General features: G+C 56.6%; 1 protein-coding gene and 1 long non-coding RNA gene across 7 annotated transcripts; one reads left to right on the top strand and one right to left on the bottom strand.

Moving 5' to 3' along the window:
* The first annotated feature begins 6,815 nt into the window (after positions 1-6,815).
* LOC130680398 (uncharacterized) lies at positions 6,816-8,987 on the top strand. The gene is made up of 2 exons (XR_008993393.1): positions 6,816-7,370; positions 8,766-8,987. It is a non-coding gene; the product is annotated as an uncharacterized LOC130680398 (long non-coding RNA).
* A 1,362-nt stretch (positions 8,988-10,349) lies between these two features.
* On the bottom strand, positions 10,350-18,295 carry IBA57 (iron-sulfur cluster assembly factor IBA57). 6 transcript variants are annotated; one of them, XM_036927841.2, is made up of 5 exons: positions 17,886-18,295; positions 14,728-14,842; positions 14,258-14,292; positions 11,749-12,092; positions 10,350-11,341 (listed from the first exon to the last, which is right to left on the bottom strand). In XM_036927841.2, exons 1-5 carry the CDS (start codon positions 18,224-18,226, stop codon positions 10,950-10,952), a joined length of 1,227 nt encoding a protein of 408 aa, XP_036783736.2. In that variant the 5' UTR covers positions 18,227-18,295; the 3' UTR covers positions 10,350-10,949. The 6 variants fall into 6 exon arrangements, with proteins under 6 accessions (XP_036783736.2, XP_057346817.1, XP_036783740.2 ...); XM_057490834.1 differs by lacking the exon at positions 17,886-18,295 and adding an exon at positions 14,991-17,515 and having other exon boundaries at positions 14,728-14,895; XM_036927845.2 differs by lacking the exon at positions 17,886-18,295 and having other exon boundaries at positions 14,258-14,342; positions 14,728-14,873.
* Positions 18,296-22,360: the final 4,065 nt, after the last annotated feature.

Here is a 22,360-nt window from a genome sequence, read left to right as displayed (position 1 = left end):
GAAGGTAAAAAGGAAAGGGAATGCTTCCAGAGGGCCACCTGTCACCTGGCAGGAAGGTGCACAGCAGGAAAGAAGAGCTGCAGGCCCTTGGAATCCAGGGAAGGGCCCTCTGCCTTAGACCCTAGCATGTGAAGCCCAGCAGTTTCAGTGCCTTGCATCCTATACACCCTGCTGCCCTGATGATACAGAACCCCACAATATGGATCCAATGTGGCAACCAGGGTTTCTGCACTCCAGGCCTCTCAGTCGCACTGAGCCTCAGCTCCACGTGAGGTCTCTGCAACCCTGGGGTGGTGGGGTGGTTCTGGGGTCCTGCACACAGACCAAAGGAGCTCATCATGGAATCAGTGACTGAGCCAAGGCAAACCCCACACTAGATGCGGTGTAAGCTTCTGCACAGTGCACGACTCCAACCACCTTCCATCCTGGCTAGCTGGGGAAGATGCATGGATCTCCAAACATCATGCAGGGCCTGCACAAGCTGTCGCTCCATCTCCAAAATACCTCTCAAATAAAACAGCCATTAAATAAAATGATACAAATTTAAAAGGGAAAATGGGTATCTTTCTACCATTGCACTCAGGTATTTCCTAGGGGTAGATCATCATACCCCAGACTTTATTTATCACTAGTACTAAAGTCTCCAAAAACCTACACTTCTCTTTGGGAAAATCTTAAACAATATAAGAAAAGCAAAACTGGTTAAAAGGAAATGGAAATAATCTCTAGATTTGGAACAGAAACATCTGGTCTCACATGTGGCATTCACATACCATGGCCCCTTGGCCCGGGGACAAAGCTGTCCATGCAAGGACCCTTTCACAAAATGAGAAGTTGACATAGATACCGTCTAAGGCCCCTCCAGCTCTCAAATCACGTCTGTTCCGGTTTTGCCCTAGGTCTCCCTCTTACTCCACCCTGACTAGGATGCAGCAGAGGTGCTGATAAGGAAAACATTCAGCACAGCCGACAAGGTCAGAAGAAAAAAAAAGCAGGCCAGGATTTCATGTTTTCCCGTAACATTGGGTTTCCTGACCTGGAATCCCAACCGCGCTGACCCATTGTTGCCCCCGGTTTGGGGCAATGGCGGGGCGGTGACGGAACGGGTGGCCACAGCAGAGAAGGTGCGCCCCGCCTGGTCGTTCGGCCGCCTCCCGCCCAGTCGTCCCAGGCCAGCCCCACTCCGCTGTTCCCGCCGGACTCAGGAGGCTTGGCAGGGGAGGACCTGGTTCCGATGCTGGATTACGGTAAGGCCCCGGGGCCCCTGACCAGTTCCCACCCATTGGGGTGGAAGGGGAGCCTGCTCACCTCCCGGAGACTTCTTAGAGGGAATGTTTACACTCTGGTCTGAGTGTGTGAGTGAGTGTGCAGGGCAGCTGAAGCCATTCAGTCTGCACTGAATCTGTGATTCCACGGCCTGTGCTATGGAATCCGAGTGGGCCCTTCGCCATATTCGCGGGCGGCCACCATGACATAACGGTGACCCAGCTTCGACTGACCTGGCCCAGAACTTATATGGGTGCACCTTAGTCAAGGCTGACTTAATTCTCCGCGAGCAGAGCAAACAGACAGGCATCTGACTGGTCTCCTCTCTAAATGGGGCACCCCCTCCCTTGTCTGTTGTCGAGGCACCATTACACAGACACGTCATGGGGTCAGGGCACAGCAAACCCACAGTTCGTGACACCATGATCAAAATTTTCAGGAAGGGATTTTCAGGAGACTACGGAGTAAAATTAACTCCTAGCAGGTTGAAAACCCTATGTGAATCTGAATGGCCCACCTTTGGTGTAGGGTGGCCTCCGGAAGGGTCCCTAGATGTCCAACAGTCCACCCGGTCTGGCGGGTCATCACTGGAGACCAGGTCTTCCTGACCAGTTCCCATACATTGACTCCTGGTTAGGAATCGCCCAGACCCTTCCCCCTTGGATGCGATTCACTTCCAACAGGCAGGGACAGGGTAGGGTCTTAGTCGCCTCAACAAAGAAGCCTCCAAGAATCAATAGAAGCCTGAGCCTCTGCAAATTCTTGCTGGTGACCCAGAGGAAGAGCTAATATTGCCCCTACCTTACGTGCCCCCAAGGCCGTCAGCACCCAGCACCCAGGTCCCGGACACCCTGCCACCGTCAGCCTCACGGCCACCTCCAGAACCAGTGGACCCACTTTCCCCTGGACCAGCAGCCAGACTGTGCCCTCAGCCGGGAGCAGGCACCCTTCAGATGCCAGTGCAAGAGATGCGGGAGCCTGAGAGGCATGATGAAGGGGGGACCACCCGGCCCGGCCATGCTTTACTACCAGCCCTTCTCCACGACTGACCTCCTCAGTTGGAAACACAACACCGGTCAGACTCGAGGAAGCCACAAGCCCTGGTTGATCTCATGGAATCCCTCTTCCAAACCCATCGGCCGACCTGGGAAGACTGCCAACAGCTTCTCTGCACCCTGTTCAACATGGAAGAGAGGAGGCAGATTATAAAAGAGGCCCGCCAATACCCAGAAGAACATGCACCAGCTGGGGGTCCCTGATCAGGGTCCCCAAGGGGTGCCCCAAGTGGGACTTCACCACCCCTGAGGGGCAGCACCAGACCCGCTGATATCAGGACGTCCTCCTCCAGGTGATTAAAGTCAGGTCCAAAAGCCTATGAACATGTATTCCCAATGGGATTTGGGCTTGTTTCACTCTGATAGCCCTACCCTCATATTCAACTAACAGCGGCAGTCCCAAGAAGCTGCTCAGGGTTGCCATAAATCAGTGTTCAATTCCTGTGTCTACCAGAGCCAGGACACGTTGTACATCCACTGGCCCCCAATGAATGGATATTTCAACAGGTGGCCTCCGGTCTCCCATAGTCCATCAGGGCAGGTACCTCGACCCTCCTCTCGGTCAAACCATGTCTCCCAATCATCCTCCTGAGTGGGGTCAGGTGAGGTTCTCAGGGGCTCACATTCCGACAGTAAGTCTTGCAAATACACAGCCCGGACTTGTGGTTCTGTCTCCAGCCTCTGCTTCTTGGTCCTCAGTGGCTGGAACTTCTGTTCTGGTTTCAATTGTTGCTACACCTCCAGTAAGATTCTATTCTCCAGTAAGATCCCATTTACTCTCTCTGTTTGCTCCTGCCCCTATTAAATCAACTCACATCTGGGTCCTTGTAACCTTTATGGGGCCCTTTAAATTCTTCCTTTGAGTAGTAGACTGTATTTCCTTCTGTGGTCTCATTGTTTCAGCCTCTCCCAAGTCTGCTACCACACAGGTAACCTGACTTATGGGCTGTCCTAAATGAGGGACAAGAATGGCTGCTAGGGGCCAAGAGGGATGTGGGAGCTGTTTAAAGCACCATATTTCTCATCCCTGCAGTAGAAGACTCCTCATCTGGGTCTAATTCTCTGGACTATAGATGGCATTTTTCATGCCTAACTCCCATAACACCTGTTGGAGGTCGGCATACATCAGCCATCTAGAGGGGAAAGATGGTAAATCACCCTGTTTGGGCCATACAGCACAGAGTGTGGGAGGGAGTGATCTTCTGGTGTCTGGTGTGCATTTTGTAATCGCTGCCTCAAGGCAGGATGAACTATCAGGGAAGCCAGCTTTACCACCTCTGACCCAGACAGAACAATTCCATCTTCCCCTACATCCCAAAGATGCAGGAGCCAAGCTAATATTGACTCCTAGGGCTTCTGCCCAAACCAGGAGCCCAAATCCACCAGCTCAGCCAGTGGAGAATAGAGTGCTCTATGACCTGAAGAGGGGGCTACACCTCTCCCAGATGAACCCATAATTGCAGTGTTTTTATTTTCTTTACTACAACTGGGTGGGCTTTCAATAGAGGAGGGGTCGGTGCCTCCGGCACCACCCTTTGTCCTTCCCCAGCTCCTCCATTTCCAGAGCTGATGGCACCTTTCTCTCCATTCCCCCGAGTGCCTCCTCTGCTCTACCCTTTATCTTTTCTACAGAGCCTCCCAGCAATGCCAGCTCACTCTTCAGCAGCTCTCTTACCTTCCCCTCAATACCTCACAGCTGGTGTTCTCGTGCTGCCTTTTCCTGTGCTTCCCTCAGGAGTATGTCCTTCTCCTCCATGGCCTTTGCCTCCTTCAGAGCACCAGGCCGTGCTACTGGCTCATTCTGTAAGAATCTTTTACCTCCTCACTGCACCTTGCAGCCCATGTTCTCGCACTGCCTCATCTTGTGCTTTTTGCAGAGATATGTCTTTCTCCTTCATGGCCTTTACCACCTCCACAGTACCTCACAGCAACACCATTTCATTTTTTTAAACAAATCTTTTACTTCCTCCACAGCACCTCACAGCTGGAGTTGTGCTGCTTCCTCTCACATCAATGCCATTTAATTCTTCAACAAATCCATAGCACTTTCTAGCTGACATTATTGTGCTGCCATTTGTGTCTCTCTCACAGAAGCATGTTCTCATCTGTAGACTTTTTTAATACAATGAGAAACAGCCAGCATGTGGTAACTGCCAACTGACAGGAACTCGGTTTCTCAAAGGACCTCCATATTGTGCTGAGGCACCTCTACTGCCTCAGGCATTGCCTCCACCTGTTCCCAGTACTGGGGTGGGGCCTATCCCTCTAGGAACCAAGCCACCTAAAACCACATGCCCACTGGGGGACACCTGAATGTGTCCCATTCATAGGGGCAGCCCACAGAAGTACCGCTCCCGTAAGGGCAGCGCATTCCATTCTTTGGTCTACAGTGAATCCTGCTGATGATGCCAGTTGTCTTGCCTGAGGGTTTCAGCCATGGAAAATTTCACTATGGATTCAGTGAGACCGAGAAATGACAATGGAACATTCTTGGGGTAAAAGGGTTTATACCTACCTGACTTTATTCTCCTGGTGATAGGTCACACACTAGAATCATGTCTGCATCCAAAAGTCTGCAGGTCTGTAATCCTCTTCCGTCTCTGCCTCCACCCAGAGCACTGGGCAGAGCTCTTTATACAGTGACTCAGTCAGAAATAGCTTATTGTTTATGAGTGTGTAAGCAGTAGCCTTGCAAGTAGGCTAATTATATCATCAAGTAGTTTAGGGTCAGGTGAGGATCCTGGCCATAGGAACTTCAAATTTCCCCACAGCTTTACAGGGAAATAACTTCTTACCTATGGGGACCAGGCCAAACCAGTCTCAGCCATGTCTCAATGCGCGTGCAATTTAAGAACAGCACAAACCACACCTTCTCATAATCTCATTAAAATAACATTACAGTTTTGCCCCTGCAACCGCCATGGGCTTTTCTGTGTGTGTTTTAGGAAAAGACATGTGCACCAAGAGGAATGGGTGTACAATTAGAGCTGCCAATCACATGACCTCACCCTGTCAATGAAAAGATGTGCCTCCCAGCCATGTAGTGATAAATAGACCCTCTGCTAAAAGTTCAGGGTCTTTGTCTACCTTAACTCTGGCCCACTCCTCCCTTGGAGTGTATTCATATAACCTGCCTTTGTCTACCTTGACTTTGGCCCACTCCTCCTTTGGAGTATACTCAAATAAAACTTTCCCTCTGCTTCGCTATTGTGTCTCTGTGTCTTGCCAATGGGTTTCAGCTCCAGGAAAGTTCGCTATAGATTCAATGTGACCAAAGAAAATTGACAGCAGAACGCTCTTTGTGGTGAAAGGGTTATACCCAGCTTTATTTCCAGGTGGCAGGTCAGTCACTAGAATCCCATTCACTCAGAGCGAGTCTGTATGCAGCAAGCCAGTCTCTGCCTCTGGGCCCCTCTGTCCGCACAGCCGTCCTCTGGGCTTCTCTGCACAGCCGTCCCGCACAGCCAGCCTCTGGGCCTCGGGCCTCGGCGCTGCCACCACTCCAGCCTCTGTTCTGCTCTCCTGCAGCCTTGCAGCCCTGCCACCGTGTTGTGCCCAGAGTACTGGGCGAAGCTCTTTTTATAGAGTCAACAGCCAGGTATTGCCCACAGGTGTGCAGTGAGCTAGTCAACCACGGCCAGGTGAGAATCCTGGCCACAGGAACTCTCATTTTATCCACACTCCACCCCTCCAGGATTCTCTCCTCTCAATCTATATGCCCTTAGTCTCTGCAATGGTCCCTGTGCAAGGAAGCTTGAACATTGTTCTCCAGCCTCTCCAGCAAAAAGTCTTGCAGACACACAGGCTGGACTCATGGCTCTGTCTCTGACCTCTGCCTCTTTGGTCTTAATGGCTGGAACTACTGCTCTGGTTTCAGGTGTTGCCATAGCTCCAGTAAGATCCTATTTGGCTTCCCGTCTACTTTCCTTCCATGTACTCCTGCCCGCATCAAATCAACCCACATCTGGGTCCTTGTAACTCACATGGGGCCCTCCAAATTCCTCCTGTGAGTAACAGGTCTTATTTCTTTCCGGGTTCTCATTGCTTCAGCTAGTGTATGTATCACCTCGCATTTTGTAATCGCTGCCTCAAGGCGGGCTGCACTGTCAGGGAAGACAACTTTCCCATCTCTGATCCCGACAGAACAATTCCATCCACCCCTAAGTCCCACAGCCCCCGGCTCAGCCTGAGTATAGGGGAGGACCATAGAGTGCTCCCCAACCTGGGGAGGGGGCTGCTCCTCTTCTTGGGGAACTTTCAGCTGCTGGGTCTTTATTTTCTTTACAACCACTGGGCGTGCTTTCAATACACAAGGGGCCAGTGCCTCCAGCACCACCCCTTTGTCCTTTCCCAGCTCCTCCATTTCTGGGGCTGATGGCACCTTTCTCTCCACTCCCCCGAGTGCCTCCTCTGCCACAGTGCCTCGCAGCAATGCCAGCTCAGCCTTCAGAAGCTCTCTTACCTTCAGTCCAATGCTTCGCAGATGATGTTCTCATGCCACCTCCGCCTGTGCTTCCCTCAGGAGTTTGTCCTTTTCCTTGATGGCCTCTTCCTCCTTCAGAATGCCTGGCAGTGCTGCCGTCTCGTCTCCAATGGCACCTTGCCTCCGGCGCTCCCGTGCTGCCTCCTCCCGCATCATAGCCATCTCCTTCCTCAGGGAATCCACAGAGGTTTGTAGCTCGCGTTCTCGTGCCGCCATTTCTTGGGTCTCCTCTGTAGACTTTTTTAATACTGTGAGAAGCAGCCAACCCACAGTCCCTGCTACCTCCCGGGCACTCTGCTTCTCAAAGGATCTGCTTACTATACCAAGGGCCACCCCTTCAGCCTCAGGTGTCACCTCCACTGCCTCCAGTCCTGGGGTGGCCCAGTCCTCTAGGAGGCAAGCCACCTCAGACCACATACCCAGTGGGGGACGATCCACTGTCTTCCCATTCACAGGGGCAGCCCACTGAAGCACCCCTCCCATAAAGGCAGCTTGTCTTTGTCCTTGGTCAACAGTGAACCCTGCCAACTTTCACCAGTTGTCTTGCCAATGGATTTCAGCCCCAGGTAAAGTTCGCTATGGATTCAATTTGACCAAAGAAAATTGACAGCAGAACGCTCTTTGTGGTGAAAGGGTTATACCCAGCTTTATTTCCAGGTGGCAGGTCAGTCACTAGAATCCCATTCACTCAGAGCGAGTCTGTATGCAGCAAGCCTGTCTCTGCCTCTGGGGCCCTCCGTCCACACAGCCGTCCCACACAGCCATCCTCTGGGCCTCTCTGCCTGCACAGTCATACCGCACAGCCGTCCTCTGGGCCTCGGTCCTCGGCAATGCCACCACTCCAGCCTCTGCTCTGATGTCCTGCAGCCTTGCAGCCCTACCACCCTGTTGTGCTCAGAGTATTGGGCGGAGCTCTTTTTATAGTCATCAGTCATGTATTGCCTACAGGTGTGCAGTGAGCTAGTCAACCACAGCCAGGAGAGAATCCTGGCCACAGGAACTCTCATTTTATCCACACTCTGCCTTTCAATTTTTGTTGCAGTGGGGACAAGAATGGAGAACTCAAACTGTAACAATTCTGACCCTGTCTGCCCAGGACAGCATGGTGCCCAGGTGACAGGATCAGCCCCACGGGACTGCCCCCACTGCAGACACCCAGCCCAAGTCCAGGATGTCACCGTGCTGCTGCCCAACCAGCTGGAGATCAGAGGTTCCCACAACCCCTCCCTGGGTTCCATTAATCCACTAGAGCAGCTCACAGAGCACTTTCCTTACTAGGTTAATGAGAACCCTGTTGCTCACTAGATCACCAGTTCATCATCAAAGGATGGGCCTCAGGAACAACCACATGGGAGACACACACTAGACCCAGCTATGGGAAGGGGTACAGAGCTGGGTGCCCTCTCTGGGGGCACCCCTTTCCCCCAACACCCACATGGTCCCCAGCCTGGAAGCTCTCTAAACCCTGTCCTTCTGGGTTTGTGGAGGTTCCATTAGTAGGCCTGATTGGTTAAATCACTGACCATTAGCAAATGACTCAACCTCCAGCACCCTCCTCTCCCTGGAAGTCAGGGGTGGGACTGAAAGTTCCAACCCTCTAACACCAGAGGGTCCCTAGGCCACCCCCCTACCCCATCCTTAGGGGCTTTCCAAGTTCACCTCATTAACATGAACTCAGGTGTGGCCGATGGGTGGGGGTGGAGCTTGTCAGGAGTATCAAGACACCTGTGTGGCTCTCATCACAGGAAACCCTAGTAGTCTTAGGGAGGGGACAGATCAAATATACAATTCTTATGATTAATCACATCACAGATGCAATTATCTCATTCTACCTCATTCTTGGACAATGAGTTGTTTTTCTCTGTACTGTCCTTGGCCCTCCCCTAGAATATTGCTCTTCCCTCCCCTTCTGAGGCTCCACCCACACCCATCCCACACTCACCACCTCCTACCACCTCCAGGTTTCCCTGAGGTCCTTCCTGCCAGGCTTTCTCCAGAACCATTTCGAGAGATCACATGCTTCCCAAGTCCTCAGGAATTGGTCCCTGGACTCCTTTAAAAAGCATATTTATTTCTAGAGGCTCTTTGGTTCTTTGTCAAACCTGTCTGATCATTTTAGAGTTTCTTGCTTCTTATTATTTAAATTCCTTATTTTATATTTTTAAATATATTCAATATACTTATTTCATGTGTCTGGTTACTTCAACATCTGAAAACTTGTGTTTGATTCTTCTGCTTTTCTGCTGACTCTTGTTTCTTTGGGTGTTAAATGAGTGTTTTAGGGCTTTTTTAGTTAACAAAGCAGATACATACTTTTAACTTTTCTCTGTGAGGCCAGAGCAGGATGAAGTTTAGGCAGAAAGTTTACACCCATATTTGCCAAGCTCCTAGAAACACTACCACCTGAGGCTACTTCTTTTTTTAACTATGACTGTCCCCTGGGGGTCATGTGCACCAGGTGGCCTGCTTACAGCAAAGAGCTGGAGACTTCTGGGGGCACCAGTGTGTCTATTAGGCCAACTTGGTTTGTCCTACAAAGGAAGCACTTCTGTTATGTGGCAGCTTCCGTTCAAAATCAGGGAGAACATGGAATGCATTTTCATTTGGGTCTGAACCAAACACTCCAAGGTCCTGGTTGCCTGGGCCATAAGGACACATATGGGAGGCATGGCCCGTGAGGTGGCCTCTCCCCAGGAAGCTGCCCACCCGGGGTGTCTAGCTAGCTTGCTCCTGGACTCATGGCCCCCACCCCATGGCTCTACTCACACTGGTGGGCTCTGACACCCCTTGAACACCGCTGCCAACTCTGGGTGTCCACGGAAGCCCAGGCCTGTAACTCGAAGCCAGGACACTGGCCACAGGAGCACACCCACCTACTGCAGGAGCCACTGTAAGGTTGGTTTCCACTAATTCATCCCAGGGTGTGAGAGGCCACCAGTGGGTGTCTGCTCCTCGATCATCCTCCCCTGCCAACAGCGAGGGGTTAACACCTTAGCTCGGGAGTTGTGGCAGGAGACCACAGACTGCTGAGGCTGGAGGCCCTGGTTTCTCCATCGGTATGGGGCCCCTAGTCCTTTGTTCATTCCTGACCGGGTGTTCACCCCAGGCAACACCTGCCTCAGTTCTGGGTTGGGTGGGGGTGGGGTAGTCAGACTCATCTGGCTGTTTCTCTTCTGCAGGGGCTGCCACCCCATGTCACCACCAACTCCAGTCCCTCTTTGTGCCACTGCCCACCCCTACCCCTCCTGCAGCTCCCCACCTCTCCCCACTGCATCCCTGCAGTCTCTGGGAGGGGGACCTGCCTTGGTGGCCCTAGGACGTACCCTCCATTCCAGCTGGGTGGGCCTGGCTGCCTCTTCCTGGGCCATAGACCACAGCTGCCCACTGTCCCGGCCTCTTGCCTTCTTGTCCACCCAGCAAGCTGCGAACTTTGCTAGATACTTTATCGGTGGCTTGGGCTTCCCAGGAAGACCCTGTCCAGGTGACTAGTCTACCCAAAACCAATCCCAGGGGCTTCCCCCAAAACGAAAGCAGAGTTCTGCGGGGCCACTTGTGGTTCACACTTTAATAGCACTGGGGCACCAAGGGGGACAGCTGTCCCCTCAAGAGTCACCATGCAGCAGGGAGACAGAAGCCAGCAGTTAGAGGGAGTGAGGTATCATCTTCCTGTAAGGATGTAGCTGCTTCTGGAAACAGCAGCAAAAAAGCAAGTAGAAGACCCTGTCCGCACCCTGGGCCGCTGTCCAGGGCACCCGCCCTGCCTCTCCCCACCACACTCACAAGGGATCCGTGGGGCCCAAGCTGTGGAGCCCGCGTGGAGCACACAGCAGCACTGGAGGATGGTGAGTGAGGCTCATGTCACTGAGGCACCCCCCGCAGGGCCAGTGGTGGCATTCCCGGAGCCCACCTGCCCACCTGCCGACCGAGCAGCCTCCTGACCGCCTGCCACGGTAGGCTGATCGAGGACAAGGCCCGGGATGGCCGGCCTTATGGTGGGCGAACGACCCTCAGGCCTACGTTTGTGACCTCATCCAAGAACCTGCTCAGAGCTTGGCTCTGCACAGTGGCAAGTGGGCCCCCTTTCAACAGAGGTCCTCCTGGGCACCCTAGATGCTCTGCGGCCTGTGGGTGCGGGGCACCCAGGGCTACTTGGTGGTCATGGGCCACCAATCCGGCACAAATGCAGTGAGGGTCACCCGGCCACCCTCAGGGGTTCTGACGTGGAGAGGGCCCCTGGCCTGCTCTGAGCGGAGCAGGGCCAACCCCACGTCCCCAAGGCCCGCTCTGTACTTGCCAGCTGCCTGCCCTGACTCCGTGAACACTGCAGCGCCAGGGGCCAGGCTATGGGCAGGGAGTAGTCCAGCAAGCTTCACCGGGAAAAGGCGCTTGCGCACCACACCCATGTGGTGAGTGCGCGCGGTCAGCTCCTGGCCAATGTAGCAGCCTTTGGTGAAGCTGACGCCGTTCATGAAGGCCAGGTTCGACTCCAGGGGCAGTGCTACTCCCGGTGGTAGGTCCCGGACACCCTCGGGAACACCTGTGGTGGCAGGATGTGGGGGGGAAGGGGGGAAAGGGGGAAGGGGAACACAGGCGGAAACACATAAGGGCTGTAGCACCCCTCTCCCTCCCACCAGATCCCCCCTTCTGCAGGCCCCTCTCACAGGAACCCCCTGCTGTGGTCCCCTCCTCCCACCAGGCCCCCCCTGCCGGGCCCTCTTACAGGATCCCCTTCCTCCACACCCCCTCCCGGGACACCCCTCCTCTGGGCCCCTACTCCTCTCGATGTCTGTCCTCTGACTCCAGGCAGGCCCTCGGTCTGGCCTTCTATGCTACTCCTACAACAGATGAGCCCTGCCCTCGCCCTCCCGCCTGTCTCCACAGCAGAGATTCCCTGGGGCTCTACGCTGGCGCCCTCCTGCCCCCTGCCTAGTCCTGCACCCATACCGTGTCGGTACCGGTGCTGGTGATAATCCCGGACATCCCCAAGCCGGCCCCCGGGCACCAGGGCAGGGCCCTCGTCCTGGGCAAGGAGCCGCCAGCCCATGCGGGCAGTCCGCGGGTCGCGCGTGAGGATGGCAGTGCCCTGGACCTGCTCCCGCAGCACTGCAGCCCCACTGGCCTCCTCCGGTACATCAGGCAGCACAGCCCACACGCGCAGCTCAGGGTGCGACTCCACTGTGACCTCCCGCCGGATTTTGTACAGCGCCAGGTGGCTCTGCAGTGCACCCAGCACACCACTGTCACACTCCAGGAGGAAGGCGGGTGCCTGGTCGGAAGGTGCGGGGACCCTGAAGGAAAAGGCGGGGCTGTATGGGTGCACCGAGAGACAAGGACAGGCGCAGCAGAAGTGGAGAGGAAGGGCGAGGGGGCAGGGGTGGGGGAGGCTGAGGGGGGCTTGGAAAAGAGGAAGGCACACAGGGGGCGTGGGGTTGTGTGGGTGTGGGGCACATGGGGGCCTATGCGGGTGTGGGGGTGCATGGAGAGGAGGGGTAGGAGGGTGGCACACGGGTGCAGAGAGTAGCGGGTGAGAGGACATGGAGAGGCGGGGGCCAACCAGGGCATTGGAAATGCATGGAGATGAGGAGAGCAGACGGTTGGGTGGGGAGGCAGGGGCTTGCACAGAGGCAGGGAGAGAGGAGGAGGCTAGCGGAGGAGGGTACTGGGGGTGTGGGGGTTGAACGGAGAGGCAAAGGAGCACAGGGTGCACAGGGTGAGGGGTGCATGGTGCACAAACAGGAGGGGGTCACACACGGCAGGGGCAAGGGAAGGCGTGGATGTGTGAGGAGGTGGGGGGGGGCACACATGGGGCACAGCAACCCCAGAACCTAGACCTCTGGGCACTGAACCTGCACTCTGTGGGCACTGCACTGGAACCCCAGGACCACTGTAGGACAAACCCCCAGGCACTGGCAGAGCCACACACATGCCAGGAGCATCACCCCAAAAGGGCAGAAAGGAGAAGGAACAGTCCACTTAGTGGAGAGGCTGTGGTGGGCAGGTAGGAACCGGTGGTGGGCAGGTAGGAACTGGTGTCGTCCAGTGCTCCAGGTGAGATGGGAAAACAAAGCCACAGGAGACCAGGCTGGCCTCCTCCAGCCCCAGGGCTTAATACCAGGCTGAGGGAGGGGCCAGGAGAACCGCAGACAGCAGACGCCTCTGCCAAGGGGGATGGGGGTGACTCCTACCTTACCTATGCCTGCCTCCCCAAGGTGAGTACTACACAGACCAGGGCCCCAGAACCATCCTAACCCACGCTGGTCCACATCCCCTGGAATAACCTGGAATAACAGATGAGCACAGAGAAGAGGCTAGCACAGCGCAAGGCGGAAACGTCCAGGACCCAACCAGAACATACTGGGGTCCTGATGTAGATGTGGACTGATCAAGGACCCACAGTCTGCTGGTACCCTGACCCCTCCCAGAGTGCACCAGCCCATGCCCCTGACCACCTCCCAGGCAGGGGGGTCCATGCCATCCTTGAGAACCAGTCATCCCCAGGGGAAAAAACCAGAGGCTCTCTTGGTGGGCAATCCCTAGAGTTACCCTACAGCACACAGCCTGTCCTTACACGGGTCCCACATATGCAGCCATGGGCCCACAGAACAGGACAACAGTGTGGGGAACAACAACTCAGCCAAGAGGCCCACAGAGGGTGGGGACAGACCAGTCACAGAGATGGGGCTCAAACAGGACACCAAACAGCCACAAGACCTCAGAGCTGTCGCGGGCAGGAAAAGTTTCACCATCGTCTGTCAGGAGGCAGCCGCACAAACCATGGGAGGCTGCTGTTCGCCCACTGGAGCGGCTGGAGAAGCCAACGCAGGAGGGTTCAGCAGGGCTGAAGGGGATGTAACCAGCACAAACTCCCTGGAAAGTGGTCCTTCTAAATCGGGACACGCAGCCGCCCACCGAGGGCCCAGAGCTGCACCCCTGTGCACGACCTGGAGGAAGGCTCGTATGCACACGGAAACCTGCACATGAACGAGGCTGCTGTTCAGTCGCAATGGCCCAAACCCAGAACAACCAAGGTGCGACCCTCCACGGAACAGGGAAAGGACCAGGTCATCAGGCTAGTTGCCGGCACTGGAGGGCATCAAGTGAGGGGACACAACCTCAAAAGACACCTCTGCATACACATCTGACCTGCCACTTCACAAAGGGACAACAAGTGGGCAGGTCGAGGGCAGAGAAAGCAGGTGGGAGGAGGGGCCTGCGGTGACAGGTTACATTGGCCACTCCGGGAGCACATCGCAGACCTGCCCACACACCAGCTCGAGGATCTGGAGGAACCAAGGGCCCAAGGGGCAGCCCGAGTCCAGACTTGTGGTTACCCTGGACTGACTGAATTTTCCCAGCTTCCTGTAAATCTAGTTATTTACACATAAAGTCAGAAAAAAGGGGCTGCTCTTGGGGCAGGCCTAGCAGGCAAAGGGGAGGCCACAGTCATACCTACCGCATTTTATGGCACGTTGGCTTGGCTTCTCGAACCTTCAATAGGGACCAGAGGTGAGAGGCAGAACGAGGTCAGAGGTGCTGGCCTGGAAGGGGTCAACCAGTGGGCTGGGCCAGCTGATGCCCTGTGTCATCGTGGCTGAGGCAGGCAGCCAGGCTGGGGCTCAGGCACGTCCTGAGACCTGCACCAGGCAGGTCTGAGCCAGAGCTACCACCCACTGGCTCTTCCCCCCAAACCATCAGGCCAACGGGGAGGCAGTTCTCAGGGCGTGCTCCCTGGGGGCTGCCCACTCCATGCCAGAGCTGCCACCCCAGCCCTGAGGCAACCACATTGGGCCCCAGACCTCACCCTGTGCCTGGGGCACGGTGGCCAGATAAAGCAAATAAAACTTGGAAGTTTTATCAGATAAACAGCAATAACTCTGCATAGGATGTCCTTACCCAAAAAAGCCACCATCAACTGAGGCTCACCTGGGCATCTTGCATTTTTATTTGCTGGACCCGGAGTCCCTGGGGGATCCCCAACACGGCCACAGGCAGAGGGAGGTGGCAGGTGGCTGTGGCTTGCCCAGCCAGCAGGTAGCACCTGGATGCAGCATGTGGTGGCAGCACAATCCCAGGCTGATCCCTCAGCCAACCCTGCGAGGGTGGAGGCTGTGTAGAAACTCCAGATGGGCCACCCAGCCAAGCCCTGGCCAGGAGCACTCCCTCTAGGAGTTGATTCCCCACAGCACCTGCTGCCCGCAGTTAGCAGTGTCCTCACTCCATAACTGGTCTCTCCAGACATGGCTGGTGCAAGGCGGCCGGTGGGTCTGAGGCCCCTGAATGCCCTGCCAAGCACTGGGGTGCCCACCGGGGCTGCAGGCTGCTGCAGGACTACCCCAGGAAGATCGCATCAGGCAGGCAGTGCTAAAACACTGAGGGAGGCAGGGAAGGGGCAGCCTGCAGGGAGGCCAGGCCTGAGGGTGGGGGACATGTAGGCACATGGGATCAGGGGGTCTGCAAAGGAGCAGGAGACGGTGAGCAGATGCAAGCCAGGACCCACTGCCCTCCTGCCAGTTTTCTGCCACCCGCACAGGCTCAGCGAGGCTGGGAGGTCCACACCAGGGCACTGGGACCTGGAGAGGAAGGTACTGCCCGAATGCACACAAAGGGGTGAGGAACCGTCCCAACCCCACAGGCCACCCTGAGAGCACAGACACAGCCTTGAGGGAGCCTGGCCCCACAGGGAAAGCCACTTCAAGGACCGAGACCCAGGAATATTCCCGGTCCAAGAAGAAAAGGCCTTCGAGGAGTAGATGTAGGCCGCAGACTGGGAGGCAAGCTTGGAGTCACCCTGACAAAGGACGCCCTTCAGAATCACAAGACCACTTAAACTCTGCCCCTAGTAAAACCTGGCTGAAAACCTGAATTGATACCTCCCTGAGAGGGCCTCCAGATGGCAGCAGGCACAAGGAAAGCACTCCTGTCCTGTGTCCTCAGGGAGATGCCTATCAAACCAGGAAACACACCACAACCTGGAGAATGGCCACATCCCACATGGTCACTGTGCTGCCTGACTGGGGCAGGGGGCTCCCACACTTGGCTGGTGGGGATGCAGCGCCACTGGCCACTTCTTACAAAGTCAAACACACTTTCACCAGATGACCTGGCAGCTGTACTCCTTGGTGCCCACCCAGAGGAGGGGACAGGCCCACATGGAAACCCGCATGCATCTTACAGTGGCTCTGCTCACTACTGCCAGCACCTGGAAGCAGCCCAGACATCCTCCGGAAGTGGGTGAAAAGACACTGGGACATCCAGACAAGGGGACGTTTCCCCACTAAGGAACCAAGCTAATTTAGCTGTAAAAAGACAAGGGATCCTACTACACGACCCCAAGCACAAGCAGCCAATCAGAGAAACGTGCACTCTGTAGGATTCCAGCCATGATGTTATGGCAAAAGTGAGACTGTGAAGACCCTAGAGACGGAGGGTGTCAGGGATACAGGAGGGAGGGGGACCAGATGATACCAAGGGTGTGTTCAGTGTGCAGGGCAGTAACACTATTCCGTGAAACAGTGCAATGGACACTTACTGAAACCACAGGCCACAGCTCATGGGACGAGCTCTAACGTGTCCAGTGGATTCTGGGCCTACCAGCTGGAACAGAAGCACTGCCTGGGGGTGTGGACAGCTGGGGACGTTGTAGCACATAATCTTCCCCTCAGTTATGCTCTAAACTAACACTGCTCCACAAAGGCCAGGTCCAACTTGAGACCAAACAACCAGGTTGGACCTGAGAGAAGGTGCTGCCTGGGGAAATGAGAGCAGGTGCTCTGAGGAGCTCACAGGTAGGAAATGAGAAGTGGGGAGGCCAAAATGTCAAATTCCAGACAGAGGGAGTAAACACAAGGCAGGGAGCAAGCAAGGGAGGTCACAGGGCCAGACTCCCAGGGGTGCCATCTCCCCAAAGAGAAGAACTAGGACGCTGGCTTGGAATTGCATGAGGGAGACCAGGTCAGGGGATGTCACCTCAGGGAACTCACTTCCCTCTGCAACAGAACAGCAAGTGGCATGACACCCCTGCTGTCTGAAGGCAGCGTAGCCACAAGAGTGCAATTAGGTGACTGAGACAGCATTTCCACAAAGCAAGCAGTAGGTTGGATGTGCCCAGGACCATCCTCCAACTGGGCCTGTTCCTGAGTCACAGCACCAACTGGGTACCAACCCAGACAAGATGCCAATCTGAGCCCCAGGACGTCAGCATGAAGACCAAGGCTTGCAAAGGAAAAACAGCCCCAGTGCCAGCACCACAATCAGGTCGAGACCTCAAAAGTAGTGATATTTTCGGCCTGGGGCTAGGTGGCCCCCAAGCTGCCAGGTAGAACCATCTGCAGAGATGCAGCAGGTCAAAGGTGTTCTGGAAGTGTACCCTCCACGAGGGAGCAGGAGCAGATATAGGAAATAGGGGCTTCAGGCAGGTAGGTGAACACGAGCCCAGGCACCCTGCACCAGGGCATGGGGAATCGGTCCCGAAGGCATGGCCCAGCCACCGCGCACGGTCACAATGACGTCAACACCGACCGAAACAGAACAGAGCCCCGGTGTCGCTGGATTGGGTAGATTTGGGAGGGCACCGGGACATCGCAGCATCAGCCGGCCACGCAGAGACAGCCTGTAGTCGGCCTCCTGGTGCCGGGCCCTGTGCCCACTCCAAGTGTTCTTCCCCGAGTTCTGGGTCCTGGGAGCCCACGTCACAACCTCGGGTGCCCACCCCAGGTGTCCCTCCCCAAGTGCCCAGCCCTGGGTGCCGACCCCATAACCTCGGGTGCTCGCCCACCCCAGGGTCCCTCCGCAGGTGCCCCGCCCGCACCAGTGCACGCCCCTGGGGGTCCTGCGTGGGGGCTGGCCTCCCTATACCTTGTCCCTCCCGCTCCCATACTGCTGGCTACTCTATTCCTCCGCTAGGGAACTCCCAGCTCTCCCCCAACTTCCTGGTCCTACTCCCCGGCTCCTCCCACCACGTCAGTCCCCGCCCAAGCCCCGCCCCATGGATGACCCCCTTCCCCGTTCCCTCCCCTTGCCCTACCCGCCCCCCACGACCAGCGCCTCTCCAGACTACTCCCAGTTCCTCCGCCGGCTCTCACCGGTAGAGAATGACGTCGTAGAGCGTGCGTCCCTGGACATTAAGAAAGTGAGCGTAGCACACGCGCACCGCGGGCGGGGCCACACCGTCCGCAGGACTCGGAAGCGGCAGTTCATTGGTCAGCAGCCCCAGGAGGAAGGGCGCCGAGTCCGGCCCGCGCACGCGCACCAGGGCTCGCTCGCCCAGCGGAAAGCAGGCCCAGGTCAGGCCGTCCGCAGAGTTGGCGCCCTGGCGGCCCGAGCCGTGGGCCGGGCGGTACCTCGGGGCTAAATGCAGCCGCCAGCGCCAGGTCACGCCGCCGCTCCCCGGAGCCGCGCCCCGTAGTAATGCCGCAACCACCATCTCGGAGAGAAATGAGGGTGGGGAGGACTGTGGGCGGTGGGACAGGCGGGCTTGTAGACACTGCGGCCCCTGGCGGCGGGCGGACTGACGTGCCGGGGGGCGGGGGGGGCGTGTGCTGAGACTGACGTGCCAGGCGGGGTGAGGCGGGCCCTGAGACTGGGTGGACTGCGCGGGCGCCGCGGGGACTGGACCTCCGGCTACCTGTCCGCGCCGCGGCGCTCGCGTTGGCTCCTGGTGCAGGTGCGCGCACCTCCGAGGTTCGCTCTCTTAGAGCGGAGTTCCCTTGCTTCACGGCGGTGCGGTACGCAGTCCCCGGACTTGCCCGCTCTGCCTCGCGCTCGTCCTCCCAAGCCCCGATCACGCCCCATCCCCTGCATGCCCTGGACCCCGGTGTCCTGTGGCTGGCCGACGCCCTCCTTGGGGTCGCGGGGCCCTGGCACCAGAGGGCTCTTTCCTTAGGGGTGCGGATACACATCAGGCAACAACTGCGGGTACTGCATTTACATCATTCTGACCCTGCCTGCTAGGGATGACATGGGGCCCAAGGTTGAGTGAGGGGCTCGGCCCCACAGGACTGTCACCACTGCAGATGCCCAGCCCAAGTCCAGGCTGTCATGGAGCTGCTTCCTGACCGGCTGGAGACTAGAGGTTCCCACGATCCCTCCCCGTGTTCCATTAATCCAGGACAGTGGCTCACCTAGCTTCCTTATTAGGTTAATGAGAACCCTGTTGTTCACTAGATTACCAGTTCAGGATCAAAGGATGAGGCTTAGGAACAGCCACATGGGAGACACATATGGGGCACAGCTGTGGGAAGGGATGGTGAGCTCCCCGTTCTCTGGGGGCACCCGGTCCCCAAATGCCCATGTGGTCCCCAACCAGGAAGCTCTCCAAACGCCATCCTTCTGGGTTTGTGGAGGCTCCATTACTAGGCCTGATTGATTAAATCATTGGCCATTGGTGTGTGACAACCTCCAGCCCTCTCCCCTCCCTGGAGGTCAGAGGTGGGACTGAAAATTCTGACCCTCTAACCACCTGGCCACCAGCCCCCATCCTTAGGGTCTTTCCAAAATCACCTCATTAACATAAACTCGTATGTCTTGGGGAAGGGCTGGTGGTGCTTGTTATAAATATCAAGACACCTGTACACATATATGGCTCTCATCACAGGAAAGCCCAAGGATCTTAGGAGCTCTGTGCCAGGGACAGGGACAAAGACCAAATGCACACTGGGTCACATAGTAATTCTATGTTAATTTTTTGAGGAACCTCCTTACTGTTTTCTTAAGTGTATAAGTCAGCTCAGGCTGCATAACGAATACCACAGACCAGGGGGCTTAAACAACAGACATCCATTACTCAGACTTCTGGAGGCTGGAAGTCCAAGATCAGGGTGAGTTCCTGGTGAGGCCTCTCTCCTTGGTGTGCAGAGGGTACTTTCTTACTTTCCATGTCTCTTCCTCTTATAAGGACACCAGACCTAAGCCCACCCTGATGACCTCATTTAACCTCAATGCCTCCTAAAGACCCATCTCCCCGTACAGTCACACTGGGTATAGGGCTTCCACATGTGGATATTGGGGGACGCCCCAGTGCATACATCACTAAGCACAGTTTTTGAACCTTGCTTCCCCTATCAGCAAATGTCCCCAATGCTTTGCTCCCCTTTCGGGGAAACATTGAGAGCCTGTGTGCTGTCCCTTAACCTACCGTTAAACCTGCACCCACCCTCCTGAGCCACAGCCAAGATGGAAGACTGAAACTGGCCACAAATACCCATGGCACCTCCTGTGCCTGCAGGTGATGTTTGCTTCTTGCCTCCCTTAATCTGCCTGCTCTGGGCTCTCTGCCCACTGTCCCTCCTTCCCCAGTGGCAATAGCATGAGGCTCCAAGCATGTCCTGAAGTCCACCTCCCCCTCCCCACCTCACCCAGCTGCATGGCCTTCCTCACAACCCACAAGCCAAGTCCACGTCTGCAGTCCCTGTGTTCCCCCATACTCCATGCCCATGGTCAGCTGGCACTGCCCTGTGTGCTGCAGACTGTGGGAATGTGACCTCACATCTCCCCAGAGCCTGGCGCCTGGCACCCAGTATCCAGCCTGGAAACCCTCTTACGCATGCCTCATATGGATGCCCCATGTGTCCCCTGGGCCCACCCCCAGAACTCCAGCATAGAGGGTTGTCCGTGCATGGATGTCATGTCCCATGATGGGGAGGCTGCCCCAGGTCCACCGCCCTGCTGCAGGTGCCTTTTCCCCATGCCCTGAACCTCCACTGATCTGTCACATCTCTGGTTGACGGTCAGAGCACCAGCCTCACCCAGGGCCCAGCACGTATCTGGGGCGCATATAATTTGGCAGAACAAACACCCCTGTCCAGGAAGAGCTCCACCCAAAGTGCCCATGTGGGCAGGGTCTAGCCTGCCCTCTGGCCCTCTGCTCAGCTTCCTCACCCTGCTCGCATGTCCAGCCCCCTTGCCCTCTCGAGGCCCCCTCAAGCCCTTGTAAGGCCCCAGCTCCCTCCCAGCTGGGCTTGGATGACTGGGTGCCCACAGGCTGAGGGGTGCAGAGCCCTTGGATCCCTTCCCAGCTGGCTTCATAGTTGTGACCAGCCAGACCTGCTGTGCAGCTCCCCTGGCTGCAGGCCACCTGCCCTTTGTGGAGCAGGTCTTCCTCTGCCTGCCTGGCATTCCAGGGGTGACCCAGCACCTTCCTGCCAGCCCACCGAGGAAATGGGTTGGGGACGCATTCCTATAGCCTCATGTCAACCTGGCCCTAGGCCAGCAGAAGAGAGGAAACTGCTTGCTGCTGCTCAGCCCAGGAGTGGCAGGATGGGTGACTTGGGGCCACCCAGAACAGTCCTGGCCTTCCCAAGTGGCACCCAGCCCAACCACCCGGCACTGCCAGCACTTCTGAGCTGTTTAACACACATTAATTCGAATGAAACCAAGTGAAATTCGGCTCCTTGCCCCTGGGACCTCAATGAGTACCCGTGTCCACTGGCTGGCTGCCTCCATCTGCTGGCCAGCGCTGCTCCGGGCTCTTCCTACAGGAAGCCTCCCTAGATCTCTGCACTAGCCTGGCCTGCCCACAGCGCTGACCCCCATGCTAGGACGCCACCTGGCTGCTGCTTCATCTCAGGTTCCCCCATGGCCGCTTCTCACACCTGCAGCTATTGGGGTGGGAGTGGGTAGTATAGTTGAGGGCTGGCCTCTAAGGCTCCAGGAAACCCTGTTCATTGACCTGGGTGTGTGGGGCTGCAGCTGGATTCCGCGCCATCACCTCCCCCTGAGGTCATGGACCCTGGAGCCATGGGGAGGAGAGGGGAGCAGAGAGCTTGGAAATTAGCAGGCGTGGGGGTCCCAGACTCTGCTTCCCAGCTGCTGCCAGGCCAGGGACGGTTTCCTGTTATTCTCTCCTTGTGGTCTCCTCCCTTCCCAAAGGCAGGGGAGGAAACTGCCGTATTCTGGGGGTGTCCCAGCACCCCCCTCCTCACAGCCCTCTATGGTCCTCCAGGGCTGCCGGTGAATTGGCTCCGGCCATGGAAACAGATGAGGAGGTGAGGAGGCATTCCAACTGATCCTGTACCCACCACTTTCCTGGCCCCTTCCCACACAGATGCTACCCAGGGACCCAATGAGCAGGGAGGTTCACCCTGTGGCCTGAGACCACGGCCAGATTGGAACATCAAGAAACTGGTGTTGGGGGCAGGACCATGGAGACCCAGAGGTCAGCTCCCCAGGTTGCTGACATCAGGTGGGAGAATGTGGCAAAAGAGCCGGTCACCACCACTGGAAGCTCACAGCACTGACAGGCCCCAGGTGGTGCATCCAGGCCCCGAGTTCCAAAGACAGAGGCCGGTACTTGAGGGTCCCTTACTACGTGGTGTTGAGATTCATCTGGGCTGCCTTTGTCCCCCAAGTCCACTCGGGGGAGGCCTCATCCCCAGGACCTCAGAGAGGGGCTGTGTTTGGAGATGGGCCTTTACAGAGGTGATTAAGTTACAATGAAGTCATCAGGGTGGCCCTGTCACACAGGACTGGGGTCCATATGAGAGGGCAGGACACAGACATGTCCAGAGGGATGGCCACTTGGGGACCCAGGGAGACGGTGGTGTCTACACGCCCAGGAGAG

This window comes from Manis pentadactyla, chromosome 13 (genome assembly GCF_030020395.1).
Source record: "Manis pentadactyla isolate mManPen7 chromosome 13, mManPen7.hap1, whole genome shotgun sequence".
NCBI lineage: Eukaryota > Metazoa > Chordata > Mammalia > Pholidota > Manidae > Manis > Manis pentadactyla.
The sequence above is the reverse complement of the archived record's forward strand: the minus strand, read 5'-3'. Positions and strand labels throughout refer to the sequence as shown.

Coding starts and splice junctions, on each gene's coding strand:
- IBA57 (XM_036927841.2), bottom strand. CDS start 18,226: ATGGTGGTTGCGGCATTACTACGGGGCGCGGCTCCGGGGAGCGGCGGC. Junction 14,293..14,727: donor TAAAAATGCAAGATGCCCAG/GTGAGCCTCAGT, acceptor TCCCTATTGAAG/GTTCGAGAAGCCAAGCCAAC. Junction 11,342..11,748: donor CCAGCACCGGTACCGACACG/GTATGGGTGCAG, acceptor CTGCCACCACAG/GTGTTCCCGAGGGTGTCCGG.